At 36.6% G+C, this 16,965-nt stretch overlaps 2 protein-coding genes and 1 long non-coding RNA gene across 3 annotated transcripts; all 3 read left to right on the forward strand.

Annotated features, from left to right (window-relative positions):
- The first annotated feature begins 304 nt into the window (after nt 1-304).
- LOC144554780 (uncharacterized) lies at nt 305-1,929 on the forward strand. The gene is made up of 2 exons (XR_013511741.1): nt 305-596; nt 1,095-1,929. It is a non-coding gene; the product is annotated as an uncharacterized LOC144554780 (long non-coding RNA).
- Nucleotides 1,930-3,608: 1,679 nt separating this feature from the next.
- Nucleotides 3,609-16,169, forward strand: LOC144554548 (BTB/POZ and MATH domain-containing protein 1-like). The gene is made up of 3 exons (XM_078302864.1): nt 3,609-3,915; nt 6,569-6,798; nt 15,310-16,169. Exons 1-3 carry the CDS (start codon nt 3,900-3,902, stop codon nt 16,024-16,026), a joined length of 963 nt encoding a protein of 320 aa, XP_078158990.1. The 5' UTR covers nt 3,609-3,899; the 3' UTR covers nt 16,027-16,169.
- On the forward strand, nt 3,915-5,185 carry LOC144554546 (BTB/POZ and MATH domain-containing protein 1-like). The gene has a single exon (XM_078302861.1). The coding sequence runs from the start codon at nt 4,019-4,021 to the stop codon at nt 5,069-5,071; it is 1,053 nt and encodes a 350-aa protein (XP_078158987.1). The 5' UTR covers nt 3,915-4,018; the 3' UTR covers nt 5,072-5,185.
- Nucleotides 16,170-16,965: the final 796 nt, after the last annotated feature.

Genomic DNA, 16,965 nt, shown 5'->3' on the forward strand with positions numbered 1-16,965 from the left:
CCTTAGCGTGGATTAAGAGCACCTCCTTTAGCTTCCTTTTGCCCGGACTTTAAGGCACTCATACCTCTTCCTTTAGCTTCCTTAGTCTTTACTCACAGATTAAGACAACCGAACATCAATTCCTTAGCGCTCCTTAAGCTCTTAATCCTTCACTCTTAATCATTTATTGTGGAACGACCCCATGTGTATTTAAAAGTAATGTTGCTCTTGATTCACTATGGACCAAATCAGTACACCATGTCTATTTAAAAAAAGATGCATCTATTTAGCCCTCTATTCTTCTCCCCAGCTCTCTTCGTTCCCTTTCTGCACATCGACTCCTCTCTCTCTCCCAAATAGATCTCTTCCTGACAAACCCAAATTGACGCAAAAAAAAACCTAGAATCAGTCTCAGATCGCCCCAAATCGTGGGCTAGAGCCCGTGTGCGAGCATCAACGCCAGAAGAAAACAAAAAACTTAGTCGAACGCTCAACCCGGTTCTAAACCCTAAACCCTAAACTCGCTTGAATCGACCGATTCAACCCTGTTCAACCCGGTTTTTTGCTAAAAAATCGATCTAAGGGCAACAATTAGTCACCTATGGCTCTATACATTGGTACTGAAAACCTCTTCTTACTTTTCAGTTCATATGTCATCTATTAGTTCCGAATCTGAATTCCACAAACTTTTACTATATTATAAGTAGTCTCTCAGAACTCATGGCAAATTCAGCATCAGTAAACTACATAAAAGTCGCACACCATTTCAAATTTAACTACTCAGAGATGAAGGATACGAAACCTGGGCAATTTGTTACCTCGCCAGTATTTCATGCATTAGGCAGTGAATGGGCCATTCACTGTAACCCACAATGGTCAAGCCAAGAGTCGCCCAGTATTTATACTCGTTTCATTGTTATGCTTCACAGTGAATGTAAAACTGTGAACCCTATAATCAGTTTGAGTCTCCTGAAGAGAGACGGGAAAACATACACACTTTCAATTCAATACCAAAGAGAGGGGACAGATTTATTCCTGTGTGGATGTAGTGTACTTTATAACTCATTGTTAGAGAAGGATTTTGTCAATGATGGTAGTTTCGAATTAATTTGCAGCATCGATGACAAAAAGATACCCCACAACAGGTGCTCCCTTGGGGTGCCAAAATCATCTGATTTACCCAGCCATATTGGAAAGCTCTTGGGAAGTAGCGAGACAGCTGATGTAACTTTTTTTCTTGAAAATCGTTCATTTATGTGCCATAGATTAATATTGGCAGCACGATCCCCTGTATTTAACGCAATGCTCTTTGGAAATATGGCCGAGGCGACAAAACAAGAAATTAAAATTGCAGACATGTGCCCCGAGGTATTCGAGGCAATGCTTCACTTCATATATACTGATTCTATTCCCGAATGCAATTCTGAGAAGTCATTGACAAAATTTACCCAAGATTTGTTTGTAGCTGCTGATAGATATGCACTAGAAGGGTTGAAGGCATTATGTGAGGATAAGCTATGTGGTCGCATTTCACTTGACACGGTTACGACCTCTTTGGCTTTGGCTCTGCAGCACAACTCTCTTCGGCTCAAAAATGCTTGCCTAGATATCATTGCGGAGCCCGGAACTCTAATTAGTTGGATGTTAACTGACGAATATGTAGATTTGGTCACAAGCTTCCCATCTATAATGGCTGAAATAAGAGGCAAAGTCGATACCGTACCGTCTTTCAAGAACGTTAAAATACAATAAATATAGTAGCATATATATTTCGTCTAAGCAGATTTCTTTTTATATGTAATGCAGTTTTTTGTTGTGTTTTTGTTTGGTCAAGAAATTAGGAATTATTTATGAAGAAAGTAATGTTAGTTTTGTTAGCGTTGTACTGCTTTGAATTGTTACTGATTTCTTGTGTGAAATTTTTCTTGTGAATGTTGGGTTGAATCCTTATTTTCTCTGTCATTCGGACTGTATTGTCCTAATTGGTGCAGTTTGACACCCTTGTGAACCTGAACCATGAATAATTGCTAAAATTGTGAACCCAAATTTGAATTGTTTTTGTTGATTTACTTGTGCATGGGTCATACCTTTGTACCTGTAATTGCTTGTTTCCCTTTCTTGTGAAAACTTGTTTGTATGAATCGGGGACTTGTACCAGTTTTCTGGTAATTGGTACAACCCGTACTGGTTTTAAATGGGTACTGGTGCACTTTCTTAAACTGTCAGGGATTGAATTGCAAATAATTATGTTTAGAGGACTGATCTGTATATTTTGATGGCATTGGTAATAACTCTCTATTCTTAGACCATAATGAATATAGATCCCTTTTGATGAAGTTCTCAAGTTAATTGGTGTTCAACTTCGTGAATATATTTGTTTTGGAAGAAACAACTATGTAAATCTTAATTACAGGTGCTTTTCTATCTCATGGTCCTTTGCATCATGACCAATTTTTAGGTCCGATGGTGCTCCAGCCGTCAAATTTTCCCATTAGGAAATTAAGTAATATTAGAATTTGGTTCTAAATATGAAATCCAAAATTGAACCGGCCATTGAATTACATTGATTTTACCTAGACGTCGAAGAGATCTGGTTTATGTCAAATTACTTTTGCAAAAATTTACCACCCAATACACATTTTGTTACACGATGTCTTATAAATGTAGGTGTTGAATAACCACGCATAGTCCCCCATCATGCCACATTGCTATAATTAGAGTTATGAAATTGTGTCAGGTATGTCAAATTTTATTCTTAGTCTTGACGTAAAGAGCCAATATATATAGTTTTCATTTTTTACTTTTTTTTTTTTCTTTTTTGGCTTAAAGAACTTCAAATTAAGAATTGGTATCGTCTTACTTTTCCTGCTTATAAAAATAAGATATACTATTTCAAAAAGAACCGTATAACTGAAAACTAACGAGTCATATTAACATAAAAGAGTCTTCTAAATTCTAGGGAACAAATTGTTGCATACATACTCTTTAATTATAGTTGGACTATTTAATTAGATTTTGTGATTCATTAATACAAGCGACAGATAGCTAGAGCTTCCGGGTTTGGTTTGCAAAATTCAAATTAGAATCTGAGTTGAAATCGGAATTAGACAATTCGGATTGAAAACTATGATTTTTTTTGGCTGAAATTTGTTTTGTACTAAAAATTAAAAAAAAAAAATTTCAAAAAATTATGTTAAAGAAAAATAATATTGAATTTTTTTATTACATTATTAAGTTAGTCATACATAATATGCATGTTATATTCTTAATTTCAAATGTGACAAAATGTATGAAAATATAAAATCATATAAATTAAAAATATATATATATTCCTCAGTATGATTTGTAATTTAGACAATTTGCTTGATATGTTCAAATTAAATTAACTTACTAACATTAAATATGTTTAAATAAAAGGCTTATTTAAGTTGTTTTTTATTGGGTGTGCCATAAGTCAAAAAGTACAAAATTGTTCCTGGTTCACTATAGACCAAATGCCTCTCTATTCACAATATTTTTTTGACTTGAGTACTTGACCCCTATTCACAGTAGATTCGCTATGGACCAAATCAGTACACCATATCTGTTTAAAAAAAAATGCATCTATGATCTATTTCCCCAGGCCCTGATCTCTTCGTTTCCCTCTCTGCCCATCGACTCCTCTTTCTCTCCCAAATCGATCTGACAAACCCAAATTGGCGCAAAAAAAAAAAAAACCCAGAATCATTCTCAGATCGCTCCAATCGTGAGCTAGAGCCCGTGTGCGAGCATCCACGCCAGAAGAAAACCAAAAACTTCAAGTCGAAAGCTCAACCCGGTTCTAAACCCTAAACCCTAAACTCGCTTGAATAGGCCGATCGACCCTGTTCGACCCGGATTTTTGCTAAATAATTCGGTCTAAGGGAAACGATTAGTCACCTATGGCTCTATACATTGGTACTGAAAACCTCTTCTTACTTTTCAGTTCATATGTCATCTATTAGTTCCGAATCTGAATTTCACAAACTTTTACTGTATTACAAGTAGTCTCTCAGAATACATGGCAAATTCAGCATCAGTAAACTACATCAAAGTCGCACACCATTTCAAATTTAACTACTCAGAGATGAAGGATATAAAACCCGGGCAATTTGTTTCCTCCCCAGTATTTTATGCATTAGGCAGTGAATGGGTCATTGAGTGTATCCCACAATATTCAAACCAAGAGTTGCCCGGTATTTATACTTGTTTCCGTGTTAAGCTTAAAGAATATAAAACTGTGAACCCTACAATTAGTTTGAATCTCCTGAAGAGAGATGGGAAAACCTACACACTTCCAATTCGATACCAACAAAGAAACGGGACAGATTTATTCCGGCATGGATTTAGTGTACTTTCTAACTCATTGTTAGAGAAGGATTTTGTCAACGATGGTAGTTTCGAATTAATTTGCAGCATCAGTAACACAGATATACCCCACAATAGCTGCTCCCTTCAGGTGCCGAGGTCATTTGATTTACACAGCCAAATTGGGCAGCTAATGGAAAGTACCGAGACAGCTGATGTAACTTTTCACGTTGAAAATCGATCTTTTATGTGCCACAGAATAGTGCTCGCTGCACGATCCCCTGTATTTAAAGCAGAGCTTTTTGGTAATATGGCGGAGGCGACACAGAAACAAATTAAAATTCAAGACATGGCCCCTGAGGTATTCGAAGCAATGCTCCACTTCATTTACACTGATTCTTTTCCCTCTTGTGATTCGAAGAAGTCATCAACGAAGATGGCACAACATTTGTTTGTTGCTGCTGATAGATATGCAATAGATGGGTTGAAGGCATTATGTGAGAATAAGTTATGTGGTCGCATTTCACTTGACACGGTTGCGATCATTTTGGCATTGGCTCTGCAGCACAACTCTCTTAGGCTAAAAAATGCTTGCCTATATTTACTTACAGAGCCAGGAACTCTAATTAATTGGATGTTAAGTGATGAATATGAAGATTTGGTCAGAAGCTTCCCATCCATAAAGGCTGAAATAAGAGACAGGGTCAATACAGGACCGTGTGATAAAAAGAAAAAAAGAAAAGCAAATAGCTTATTAACTCAATGAAGATATCGTCTCATATGTAATGAAGTTGATTGTTGTGTTTTTCTTTGTTCTAGCAATTATGAATTTATGATGAAAGCAATGTTCCCTTTGTATGGACTGAGTAATTGAATTCTAGTCTTTTTGTGCGTTTTTACCAGTTCTGGTATTTTCAATGCCTTGGTGGCTTTTGGTGATGTATTAGGCAGTATTTTCAATTTTGTTAGTCTTTCTGCATGTTTTGTGCTACTGGTATGTACCAGTTCCTGTATGTCCATACTCCATCCTACTCCAGATGCTTGGAGTTGGCAACAGTATGACTCTATGGTTTCTAATGAAATCGGTGGATTAATCCAACTTAAAAATGTTCCCTTTGTATTTCTTGAATTACAGAGCATGCATTTTGTGTTACTTACAGGAATTCTTTTGCAGATTGATAATGAATATCACCTTGATAAAGTCCTTACGGTTTCAACCACGAACTAGTTTATTGTTACTACCATTTTTTAGTATTGTTAACGATTTGAGATCACAATCGAGCCAATATGCTAGAATTTAAATCCAGTGAAAGACATACAGTAATATTAGGTAATTTGTATTTCTTTAAATAATAGGGCATGCATTTTTGTTACTTGCGGGTAATGTTTTGCAAATTGATAATGAATAAAGATACTATTTGATGAAGTCCTTAACTTTAATTGGTGGGCATCAATGTGAATATATTTCATGAAGAATCAACCCATTTGTAGGTGCTTATCTATCTCATTTGCTAACGTGACACAAGAGGATCATATGACCAATTTTAAGATCTAATGTTCTTAAAATTATCAAAATATTTGATTAAAAAAATAATTATAGAATTATGTTCAACCTCAGCCGCTGTCTGCAGGTTACGAGCCTAATCGAATTAGGGCCCAATAGAAGGCCCGCTTTTGTTTTTTCCCAGGATCCATAGGTATACAATACTCACTATTGCATATGTTAATACGTCAACACAAGGAATAAAATTACAATCTCACTAATTATTATTGAAGATACTAGCTTTCTTTTATAGTTTGCCCCTTTAGGTTACATAATTCATCTGTATTTGCCAATATTGAAGATACTGAAGATATTGAGTATCACTAACAAATTTTTTAATATTTGTAAAATAGGAAACTGAAATCTGTAGATGGATTTTATTAGATTATAGCTTAAATTTGTAGTAACAGCTTGTAATTAGATTACGAATCATTCAATACATGCATTCTATAGACAATTCAATCACTGTCCTAATAATCTCTACTTTCATGGATCTATATATTGGTACTAAAAAACTCTACTTGCATATCATCTATTAGTTTAATCTGAATTCCACAATTTTGTACGATATTACAAATAGTCTCTCAGAACTCATGGTAAATTCAGCATCAGTAAACTACATCAAAGTCTCATCCTCACACCATTTCAAATTTAACTACGAAGAGATCAAGGATTTGCAACCTGAGCAATTTGTTTCCTCCCCTGTGTTTCATGCATTAGGCAATGAATGGGTCATCGACTGTTACCCACGGGATACATGTCTACTGTGGTCCGGTAATTATACTTCTTTCCTTGTTAGGCTTCATGGTGGATACAAAACCGTGAACCCAACAATCAGTTTGACTCTCATGAAGGAAGACGGGACAACATCTGCACTTCGTCTCTATCAAAAAAGAGACAAGGATCCTATCTTCAAGCATGCGATACAAAATTCTCCTTTTGAGGGACAGGTATTTGCTTATGGCTATTATAACAAATTATTCGAGGAGGATATTGTCAACAATGGTAGTTTGGAATTAATTTGTACCATCGATAACACAGATATACCCCACAATAGGTGCTCCCATGGAGTGCCGAAGTTATTTGATTTACAAAGCCAAATTGGGAAGCTCTTGGAAAGTAGTGAGACTGCTGATGTAACTTTTTGCGTTGAAAACCGATCTTTTACGTGCCATAGAATAGTGCTTGCTGCACGATCCCCTGTATTTAAGGCAATGCTCTTTGGAAATATGGCCGAGGCAACACAACAACAAATTAAAATTGCAGACATGTGTCCCGAGGTATTCGAGGCAATGCTACACTTCATATATACTGATTATGTTCCTAGTTGCAACTCTGAGAAGAGATCGATGAAATTTACACAACATTTGTTTGTAGCTTCTGATAGATATGCAATAGAAGGGTTGAAGGCATTATGTGAGGATAAGTTATGTGCTCACATTTCACTTGACACGGTTACGACCACTTTGGCTTTGGCTCTGCAACACAACTTTCCTCGCCTAAAAAAAGCTTGCCTAGATTTCATTGCGGAGCCAGGAACTCTAATTAGTTGGATGTTAACTGACGAATATGTAGATTTGGGCAAAAGCTTTCCATCTATTATGGCTGAAATAAGGGGCAAAATCAATACCGTACAGTCTTTCCGTAACATTAAAATACAATAAACATATAGTGGTAGCATATATTTCCTCTAGCAGATATCTTTTTATATGTAATGCAGTTTTTTTGTTGTGTTTTTCTTTGATCTAGAAATTATGAATTATTAATGATGAAATTAATGTTGGCTTTGTGTTTCTTTGATTTTGAGGATGCATTTTTGTTACTTGACAGCCGGGATTATTTTGCAAAATTATAATGAATATATATACCTTTAGATGAAATCCTAAAAGTTGATTGGTGTTCAACTATATTTTTTTTTTTTGAATGAACAACTATATGTGTGAATAATAATGCAATAAATGATTAGCTGTTAGATGAGCTGTTATGAGATGATTGGTAACAAACTTCTGTTAGACTTCTTAACTAATTACAGTTAGGCTTTAGTGATTCTAGAATACTCTGTATGATGCCTATATAAACAGAAGATGTAATCTGGATTAGAGACTAATGAAATTGAGACATTCTGTCATTACATTTCTTCCTTTATCTTCTTCTATCATGGTATCAGACCATTTTTTCTTTCTTTTTCGATCCTGATTCTTACCAGTTCCTCTCCCAAATGGCAACTACAGGCTCTTCGACTACTACTCTCTCTTCTTCTTCTACAGTAACTGATCCTGTTATTCAGATCACCATTTCACTTGTAATTTTTTTTTTTTTTAAATGTCATGACAGAAGCGAATCACTTGTAAATAACATTGTTATCAATATATTATTGGTGATGTCACGTCATCTAACCTTAAAAAAAAAAAAAAAACTGTATATGTGAATCTTAATTATTGGTGCTTCTCTATCTCATTTGCTATTGTTCCTCCAGCCTTCAGATTTGCCAATTAGGGAAGTAAATAGAGAATTGGGTACAAATTAAAATATGAAATCCAAAATTGTATCGGCCATCAAATTAATGCTCTACCCCAAGTCCAGAAATCTGTCATCCTACTGCCGCGCCCTTGATATATATTTTTGATAAGATATGACGATTGAATTTGTGATATATATTCTAATTATATAAAATTCTTCTTATTTAAGCTCTTCCTATGATCGGCTTGGTTGTTTAAATAGCATAGTAAAATGGAATATCATGAGAATTCTATACATAAACTTTGAAATTTTAGTCATCTTTATGTTAGAATTTTTTTTTTTTTACATGCCAATTCATTTGTGAGTTTCAACACTCATAGGTATATATGCTAGTATTGTGCTCATGTGTTGCAATAGAAACATATTATAAAAGAACAAAAAAAATATCTCATACAAAATAACATATTTTCATAAAATAGACCAATGAAAATAATAATTATTCAATAATATCCATCAATTACATTAAAATAGTTTGGTTCTATATTCAAATTATAGGTATTTTTTTTAAACGTTGGCAACGACTGCCAAGTAAAATTATAAATAAAAAGTAATAAAATGTTATTATGATAAAACAAAAAAAATAGTTACCAACTATAGCATAATGTACCAAAAATTTCATCAATATTTTTAAATAAAAATCCATTAATTGACCTTTTATATTTTTATAGAAAGTTTTGTCAATTGGACCGCATATTAATTAAGCAATAAATATTAGTAAATATTAGCGCATGACTGACATACAACAAAATCAAGAATTTATTACTTTGGATTTGTATCTTTAAATGACATTTTGAAAATGAAAAGAAATACCAATTAGAAAATCGAAATGAGAAAATCAAGACATCTACGTGTGACGAGTATGTATCTAAATAAATTTAAATTTCTACATTTAAAAAAAAAATTAAAAGATGCATAAAATCAAAATAAGCTAGACTATTTGATTGGACGGTCGATATTCAATCCGAAATTGAATCTATTATTCAAAGTTATTGGCCCATCAAAACATCTACGTGCTTAATATAAGAATAGCTAAGTATTTCACGTTGTAGAGCAATCTATGTTGTCAACTCTCATATTATATTTTTGGTCTTTTTGGTCTTGAAATAGAGAACAACATAGTATTTTATTTTATTTTTTTCTTAAAAAAGAGCTTTTAGATCTCCATTATTTTTTTTTTCTGAGAAAAATAGAATTCTAATATTTCAAATCCAATCGTATAATTAAAAACGAACATACAATATTCACATAAAAGAGCTCTTTAAATTTAAAATCAAATCGATTAGGTCCGCTCATTTAAATCGTACAAACCGAACTGGAACAATATGATACTACTTCTCGCTTAGAAATCAAATAAATTGAAAATAATAATAATTATATTCTTCAGTATGATTTATAATTTAAACAATTTGATTAATATGTTAAAATTAAATTGACTAACTAACATTAAATATGTCCATGTAGAAGGCTTATTTAATATGTTTTTAATTGAATGCGCCCAATTAGTCAAAAGTAAAAGAAGGAATCTTGGCATCCCTTTAACTACTTTCACGTCCAGTGAAATAAATAAAAAAAAGTGCTCAAATAATCCTCGTTCTCATGATCTCATCAGAGCTCGTTGCTCCTGGTTCACTATGGACCAAATGACTCTTTAATGATTTTATTTAAAAAAGATATTGCTTCAGGTTCACTGTGGAACAAATCTCTATAAATACACCATGTTTATTTAAAAAGGAAGCATCTATTTGCCTTTCGGCACCTTTCGGCCCCTTTCCTCTCCCAAAATAACTACGTTTCCTTTCTTCCCATCGACTGCTCTCTCTCTCCCGAATCAATCTCTTTCTGACCCAAATTGACGCAAAAAAACCCACAATCGGCCTCAAATCGCCCCAAATCGTGAGCAGAGAGCCCGTGTGCAAGCATCCACGCCGAAAGAAAACAAAAAACTTCAAGTCGAGAACTCAACCCAGTTCTAAACCCTATACCCTAAACTCGCTTGAATAGGCCGATTTCAACCCGGTTTTTTTGCTAAAAATATTGGTACTGAAAACCTCTCCTTACTTTTCTGTTCATATGCCATCTATTAGTTCTGAATCTGAATTCCACAAACTTTTAATATATTACAAGTAGTCTCTCAGAACTCATGGCAAATTCAGCATCAGTAAAAAACATCAAAGTCGCACACCATTTCAAATTTAACTACGACGAGATGAAGGATTTGCAACCTGAGCAATTTGTTTCCTCCCCTGTATTTCATGCATTAGGCAATGAATGGGTCATCGACTGTTACCCACAGGATACACGTCAAGAGTGGTTCGGTCAATATATTTCTTTCCTTGTTAGGCTTCACGGTGAATACAAAACTGTGAACCCAACAATCAGTTTGAGTCTCATGAAGGAAGACGGGACAACATCTGCACTTCGTCTCTATCAAAAAAGAGACGAGGATCCTATCTTCAAGTGTGCGATAAAAAAATCTCCTTTTGAGGGACAGGTATTTGCTTATGGTGATTATTCTACAATATCATTCGTATTTGATATTATCGACAATGGTAGTTTTGAATTAATTTGTACCATCGATAACACAGATATACCCCACAATAGGTGCTCCCTTGGGGTGCCCAAGTCATTTGATTTACAAAGCCAAATTGGGCAGCTCTTGGACAGTAGCGAGACTGCTGATGTAATTTTTTGCGTTGAAAACCGATCTTTTACGTGCCATAGAAAAGATTAATTGAGAAAATGAATTGTGTTTATTCCTGTGTTCCTTTGAGCCTATATAGGCGGTACATTTTGCATACACAACCCTACAACTTCTATAATACATTTCTTGCCTATATAACCCTACAACTCTCATAATACGATAAACATACATAAATAAACATACATAATTCTCAACACTCCCCCTCAAGATGGGCAAAAGATATCCTTCAAGCCCATCTTGTCACAAAACCTATCTAGATCTATCGAGCTAAGTCCTTTGGTGAGACAGTCAGCTACTTGATCTCTAGTAGCTACATGACTCAGCTCCAATAGTCCACTCTCTAGCTTTTCCTTTATGAAGAACCTATCGATCTCCACATGCTTGGTTCTGTCATGCTGCACAGGATTGTTGGCAATGCTAATCGCGGACTTGCTATCGCACCACAATTTCATTTTAGCTCCGTTATTCACCTTGAGCTCTTCCAACAACCTCTTCAGCCACACCATCTCAGCAACTGCCAATGCCATAGCCCTGTACTCGCCTTCTGCTGTCGATCTCGCAACAACTGGCTGCTTCTTGCTCTTCCAAGAGACCAAGTTGCCCCCTACAAACATGCAGTAGCCAGCTGTGGACCTCCTGTCATCAAGAGAACTAGCCCAATCCGAGTCACAATAGCCCTCAATGTTCATGTGCCCATTCTGCCTGAAAATCAAGCCCTTTCCTGGTGCACTTTTCAGGTACCTCAGAATGTGATACACTGCGTCCATATGGCCCTTCCTAGGGTCATGCATGTAGCGACTCACCACGCTCACTGCAAATGAGATATCGGGACGAGTGTGGCTCAAATAGATCAATCTGCCTACCAGTCTCTGGTACCTCTCACGATCAACCTGTTCTCCTGTCTCTGCACTTATTTTGGCCTTCACATCGATTGGAGAAACCACAGGCTTGCACCCCAACATGCCTGTTTCAGTGAGCAAGTCTAGGACATACTTCCTTTGGGATAGAACAATTCCCTCTGCTCCACGAGCCACCTCGAACTCCTTCCCCAATCTTGCCTTCAACTGTGCAATCTCCCCTTCGTCATCCCCGGTAATGATTATATCATCAACATACACAGCTAACATAGTAATGTGACCGCCATGTTGTCGAAAGAACACCGTGTGGTCTGCATTGATCTGCTGGTAGCCCATGCCTACCATAGCCTTCCTGAACCTATCAAACCAGGCCCGAGGGGATTGCTTCAACCCATACAGCGACTTCTTGAGCCTACACACCTTACCCACTGTCTGGTTCGTGCCAAACCCTGATGGTATCTCCATATACACCTCCTCTAACAAGTCACCATGAAGAAACGCATTCTTCACGTCGAGTTGGTGTAACTTCCATCCTCCATTCGCTGCCATGGAAACCAGTGTCCTCACTGTACTCATCTTCGCCACGGGTGCAAAGGTCTCATCATAGTCGATTCCATAGGTCTGACTGTACCCCTTCGCTACCAACCGAGCCTTGTAGCGTTCAACCAGACCCTCAGGATTCTGTTTCACTGTAAAGACCCACTTGCATCCAACTGCCCTCTTGCCTGGTGGTAGTGACACGAGCTCCCAGGTTCTGTTCTTCGCAAGGGCCTCGAGCTCTTCTAACATGGCTGCTTTCCACTTCGGATCTTCTTTAGCAACCTGCCAACACTTAGGGATAGAGACAATGTCTAATGATGCAATGAATGCTCCATGTACAGGTGATATGTGTGAGTAAGAGACAAACTGGGCAATGTCATGTGGGAAACCATACCGGTCAGGAGGAATTCCTGCATTCTCGCGAGAAGTCCTCCTTACCGATAAGGGAGTGGGAGGAGTAGAGAGAGGAATCATATCACCTGTGTATTCTGGATCTGAGGTGGATGGTGAAGGTGTCTCAAGAGTCGGAGCGGGCAGGGACAAGGGACTTGGCACAATAGTAGGCACGGTTCCCTCATTCTGCTTCTTCCTCCTCACATACACTTCACCATATCTCGACTCCCCCTGAGCCTGAGTTCCACCACCCTCGGACTCAATCCTCTCAACCTCTGGCTCAATCACAGCCGAAGTCTCCTTTTCCGGCTCAATCACAGCCTCTTCGAGCATGGGGCAACCAATACCACCCACACTCACCATCCTCCTCTCACCATCACCACTACTCTCCTCCTCTCGCCTCATACCTCCTGTATCGAGCGAGCTATCAAATGGTGATGTTGCTTCTGAGGAGTAGTATGGTTCAAGCTCGTGAAAAGTAACATCCATACTCACAAACATTCGCCTCTCAACTGGACTCCAGCACGCATACCCCTTTTGAGTGGCTGAGTATCCCACAAAGATGCACCTCACGGCCCTTGGATCAAGTTTTCCCACATTAGGCCTGTTGTCATGTACAAAGCACACACACCCAAAAGTTTTGAGAGGAAGAATATCTCCATTCTTACCTGTCAGCATCTCAATTGGAGACTTCCAATCCAATACCCGTGAGGGCATTCTATTGATCAAATAGGCTGCTGTCAGAACTGCTTGCCCCCACAAGTGCTTTGGGACTTTCATCGAAATCATCATCCTCCGAGTTACCTCAAGGAGATGCCTGTTCTTCCGTTCCGCTACCCCATTCTGCTCTGGTGTGTATGGACACGTGGTCTGATGCTGTATCCCCTGAGATGACAAGTATTCCCCAAACGCCTTGTTAGTGTACTCTGTCCCATTGTCAGACCTCAATACTTTCACAACTGCACCATATTGAGTCTGAACCATCTTGTGAAAATCTTTAAAGCAAGCAAGCACATCACTCTTATTTTTCATCAAGTAAAGCCAAGACACACGAGAAAAACAATCAATAAAAGACACAAAGTATTTAATTCCATTCAAGATAGTTGTAGGACAAGGTCCCCATACATCCGAATGAATCAAATCAAAACTACAAGGCTTCCTACTCCCAGAGCTAACATAAGAGCTTCTGGTGTGCTTGCCTAACTCACACGCATCACACACTAATTTTTCTTTATTTGCCTTTTCAAATAAAGACTGAAACATCCTACTCAAAACTGGAAATGAGGAGTGACCCAATCGCCTATGATGTCACGCCATCTTTTACGTGCCATAGAATAGTGCTTGCTGCACGATCCCCTGTATTTAGGGCAATGCTCTTTGGAAATATGGCCGAGGCAATGCTCTTTGGTGTTCAACTATTTTTTTTGTTTTTTGAATGAAGAACTATATGTGTGAATCACTTGCATTTTTTTTTTTTAAATGCCATGACAGAAGTGAATCACTTGTAAATAACATTATTATCAATATATTATTGGTGATATCGTACGCCATCTAACCTTAAAAAAAAAAAACTATATATGTGAATCTTAATTATTGGTGCTTCTCTAATCTCTATCTCATTTGCTAATGTTTCTCCAGCTTTCAGATTTGCCAATTAGGGAAGTAAATAGAGAATTGGGTACAAAAATATGAAATCCAAAATCAGACCGGCCCTAAAATTAATGCTCTAACCCAAGTTCAGAAATCTGTCATCCTAATGCCGGGCCCTTGATATATATTTTTGATAAGATATGACGATTGAATTTGTGATATTCTAATTATATAAAACTCTTCTTATTTAAATAACATAGTAAAATCGAATATCATTAGAATTCTATATATAAACATTGAAATTTTAGTCATCTTTATGTTAGAATTTTCTTTTTTTACACATCAATTCAATTGTGGTCTAAGGGGAACGATTAGTCACCTATGGATCTATATATTGGCACTAAAAACCTCTCCTTACATTTCAGTTCATATGTCATCTAGTAGTTCCGAATCTGAATTCCACAAAGTTTTAATATATTATAAGTAGTCTTTCAGAACTCATGGCAAATTCAGCATCATCAGTAAACTACATCAAAGTCTCATTATCACACCATTTCAAATTTAACCTCTCAGAGATTAAGGATCTGCAACGAGAGCAATTTGTTTCCTCCCCTGTATTTTCTGCATTAGACAATGAATGGGTCATCGACTGTTACCCACAAGGCACATGTCGAGATTGGTCCAGTACTTCTTTCCTTGTTAGGCTTCACGGTGAATACAAAACTGTGAACCCAACAATCAGTTTGAGTCTCATGAAGAGAGACGGGTCAACATCGGCACTTTCTCATCAGTATCATCTAAAAGGAGATGATGGACAAAAGTTCAGGTATGCGATACAAAATTCTCCTTTTGAGGGACAGGTATTTGCTTATGGCGATTATTCTTACCTATTATACATGGACGATATTGTCAACAATGGTAGTTTTGAATTAGTTTGTACCATCGATAACAAAGATATACCCCACAATAGGTGCTCCCTTGGAGTGCCGAAGTCATTGGATTTACAAAGCCAAATTGGGCAGCTCTTGGAAAGTAGTGAGACTGCTGATGTAACTTTTTGCGTTGAAAACCGATCTTTTACGTGCCATAGAATAGTGCTTGCTGCACGATCCCCTGTATTTAAGGCAATGCTCTTTGGAAATATGGCCGAGGCAACACAACAACAAATTAAAATTGCAGACATGTGCCTGGAGGTATTCGAGGCAATGCTTCACTTCATCTATACTGATTCTGTTCCAGCTTGCAAATCTGAGAAGAAATCGATGAAATTTACACAACATTTGTTTGTAGCTGCTGATAGATATGCAATAGAAGGGTTGAAAGCATTATGTGAGGATAAGCTCTGTGGTCTCATTTCACTTGACACAGTTACGACCACTTTGGCTTTGGCTCTGCAACACAACTTTCCTCGCCTAAAAAAAGCTTGCCTAGATTTCATTGCGGAGCCAGGAACTCTAATTAGTTGGATGTTAACTGACGAATATGTAGATTTGGGCAAAAGCTTTCCATCTATTATGACTGAAATAAGGGGCAAAATCCTTGCCGTACAGTCTTTCAGTAACATTAAAATACAATAAACATATAGTAGCATATATTTCCTCTATGCAGATTTTCTTTTTATATGTAGTGCAGTTTTTTGTTGTGTTTTTCTTTGATCTAGAAATTATGAATCATTAATGACGAAAGTAATGTTGGCTTTGTGTTTCTTTGATTTTGTGGATGCATTTTTGTTACTTGCCGGCCGGGATTATTTTGCAAAATTTTAATGAATATAGATACCTTTATATGTATATATATATATTTTTTTTGAAATGCCATGACTGAACGAATCACTTGTAAAAAACATTATTATCAATATATTATTGGTGATGTCACGCCATCTAATTATAATTACAACAAAGTAGACACTTTTTGCGAGGGAAAAAACGTTTTTGTGATGGTCGTCCGTCGCAAAAAGAAAAAGCTGAACAATGAGAGTAGTCCGTCGCAAAAAGTCACTTTTTTATCCCCGCGAAAAGTGTCTCATTCTTGTTGTGATATATATATATTAACCTTATAAAAAAAAACAATATTTGTGAATCTTAATTATTGGTGCTTCTCTATCTCATTTGCTAATATTAATGTTCCTCCAGCCTTCAGATTTGATAATTTTGGGAAGTAAATAGAGAATTGGGTACAAAAGTATATATGAAATCCAAAATTGGAGCGGTCATCAAATTAATGCTCTACCCCAAGTCCGGAAATCTGTCATCCTACTGCCGGGCCCTTGATATATATTTTTGATAAAATATGACGATTGAATTTGTGATATTCTAATTATATAAAACTCTTCTTATTTAAGCTCTTCCTATATATGATCGGTTTGGTTGTTTAAATCACATAGTAAAATGGAATATCATGAGAATTCTATATATTAACATTGAAATTTTAGTCTTCTTTATGTTAGAATTTTCTTTTTTTTTACACGTCAATTCATTTGTGAGTTTCCACACTCATAGGTATATATATATACTAGT

Source organism: Carex rostrata, chromosome 5, assembly GCF_964058835.1.
Source record: "Carex rostrata chromosome 5, lpCarRost1.2, whole genome shotgun sequence".
Lineage (NCBI taxonomy): Eukaryota > Viridiplantae > Streptophyta > Magnoliopsida > Poales > Cyperaceae > Carex > Carex rostrata.

Bases quoted from the DNA above. Each gene is read 5' to 3' on its own strand.
- LOC144554548 (XM_078302864.1), top strand. The intron at 6,799-15,309 runs GTATTTGCTTAT...TTTGAGGGACAG, and splicing joins ATTCTCCTTTTGAGGGACAG to GTATTTGCTTATGGCGATTA.
- LOC144554546 (XM_078302861.1), top strand. From the start codon at position 4,019: ATGGCAAATTCAGCATCAGTAAACTACATCAAAGTCGCACACCATTTC.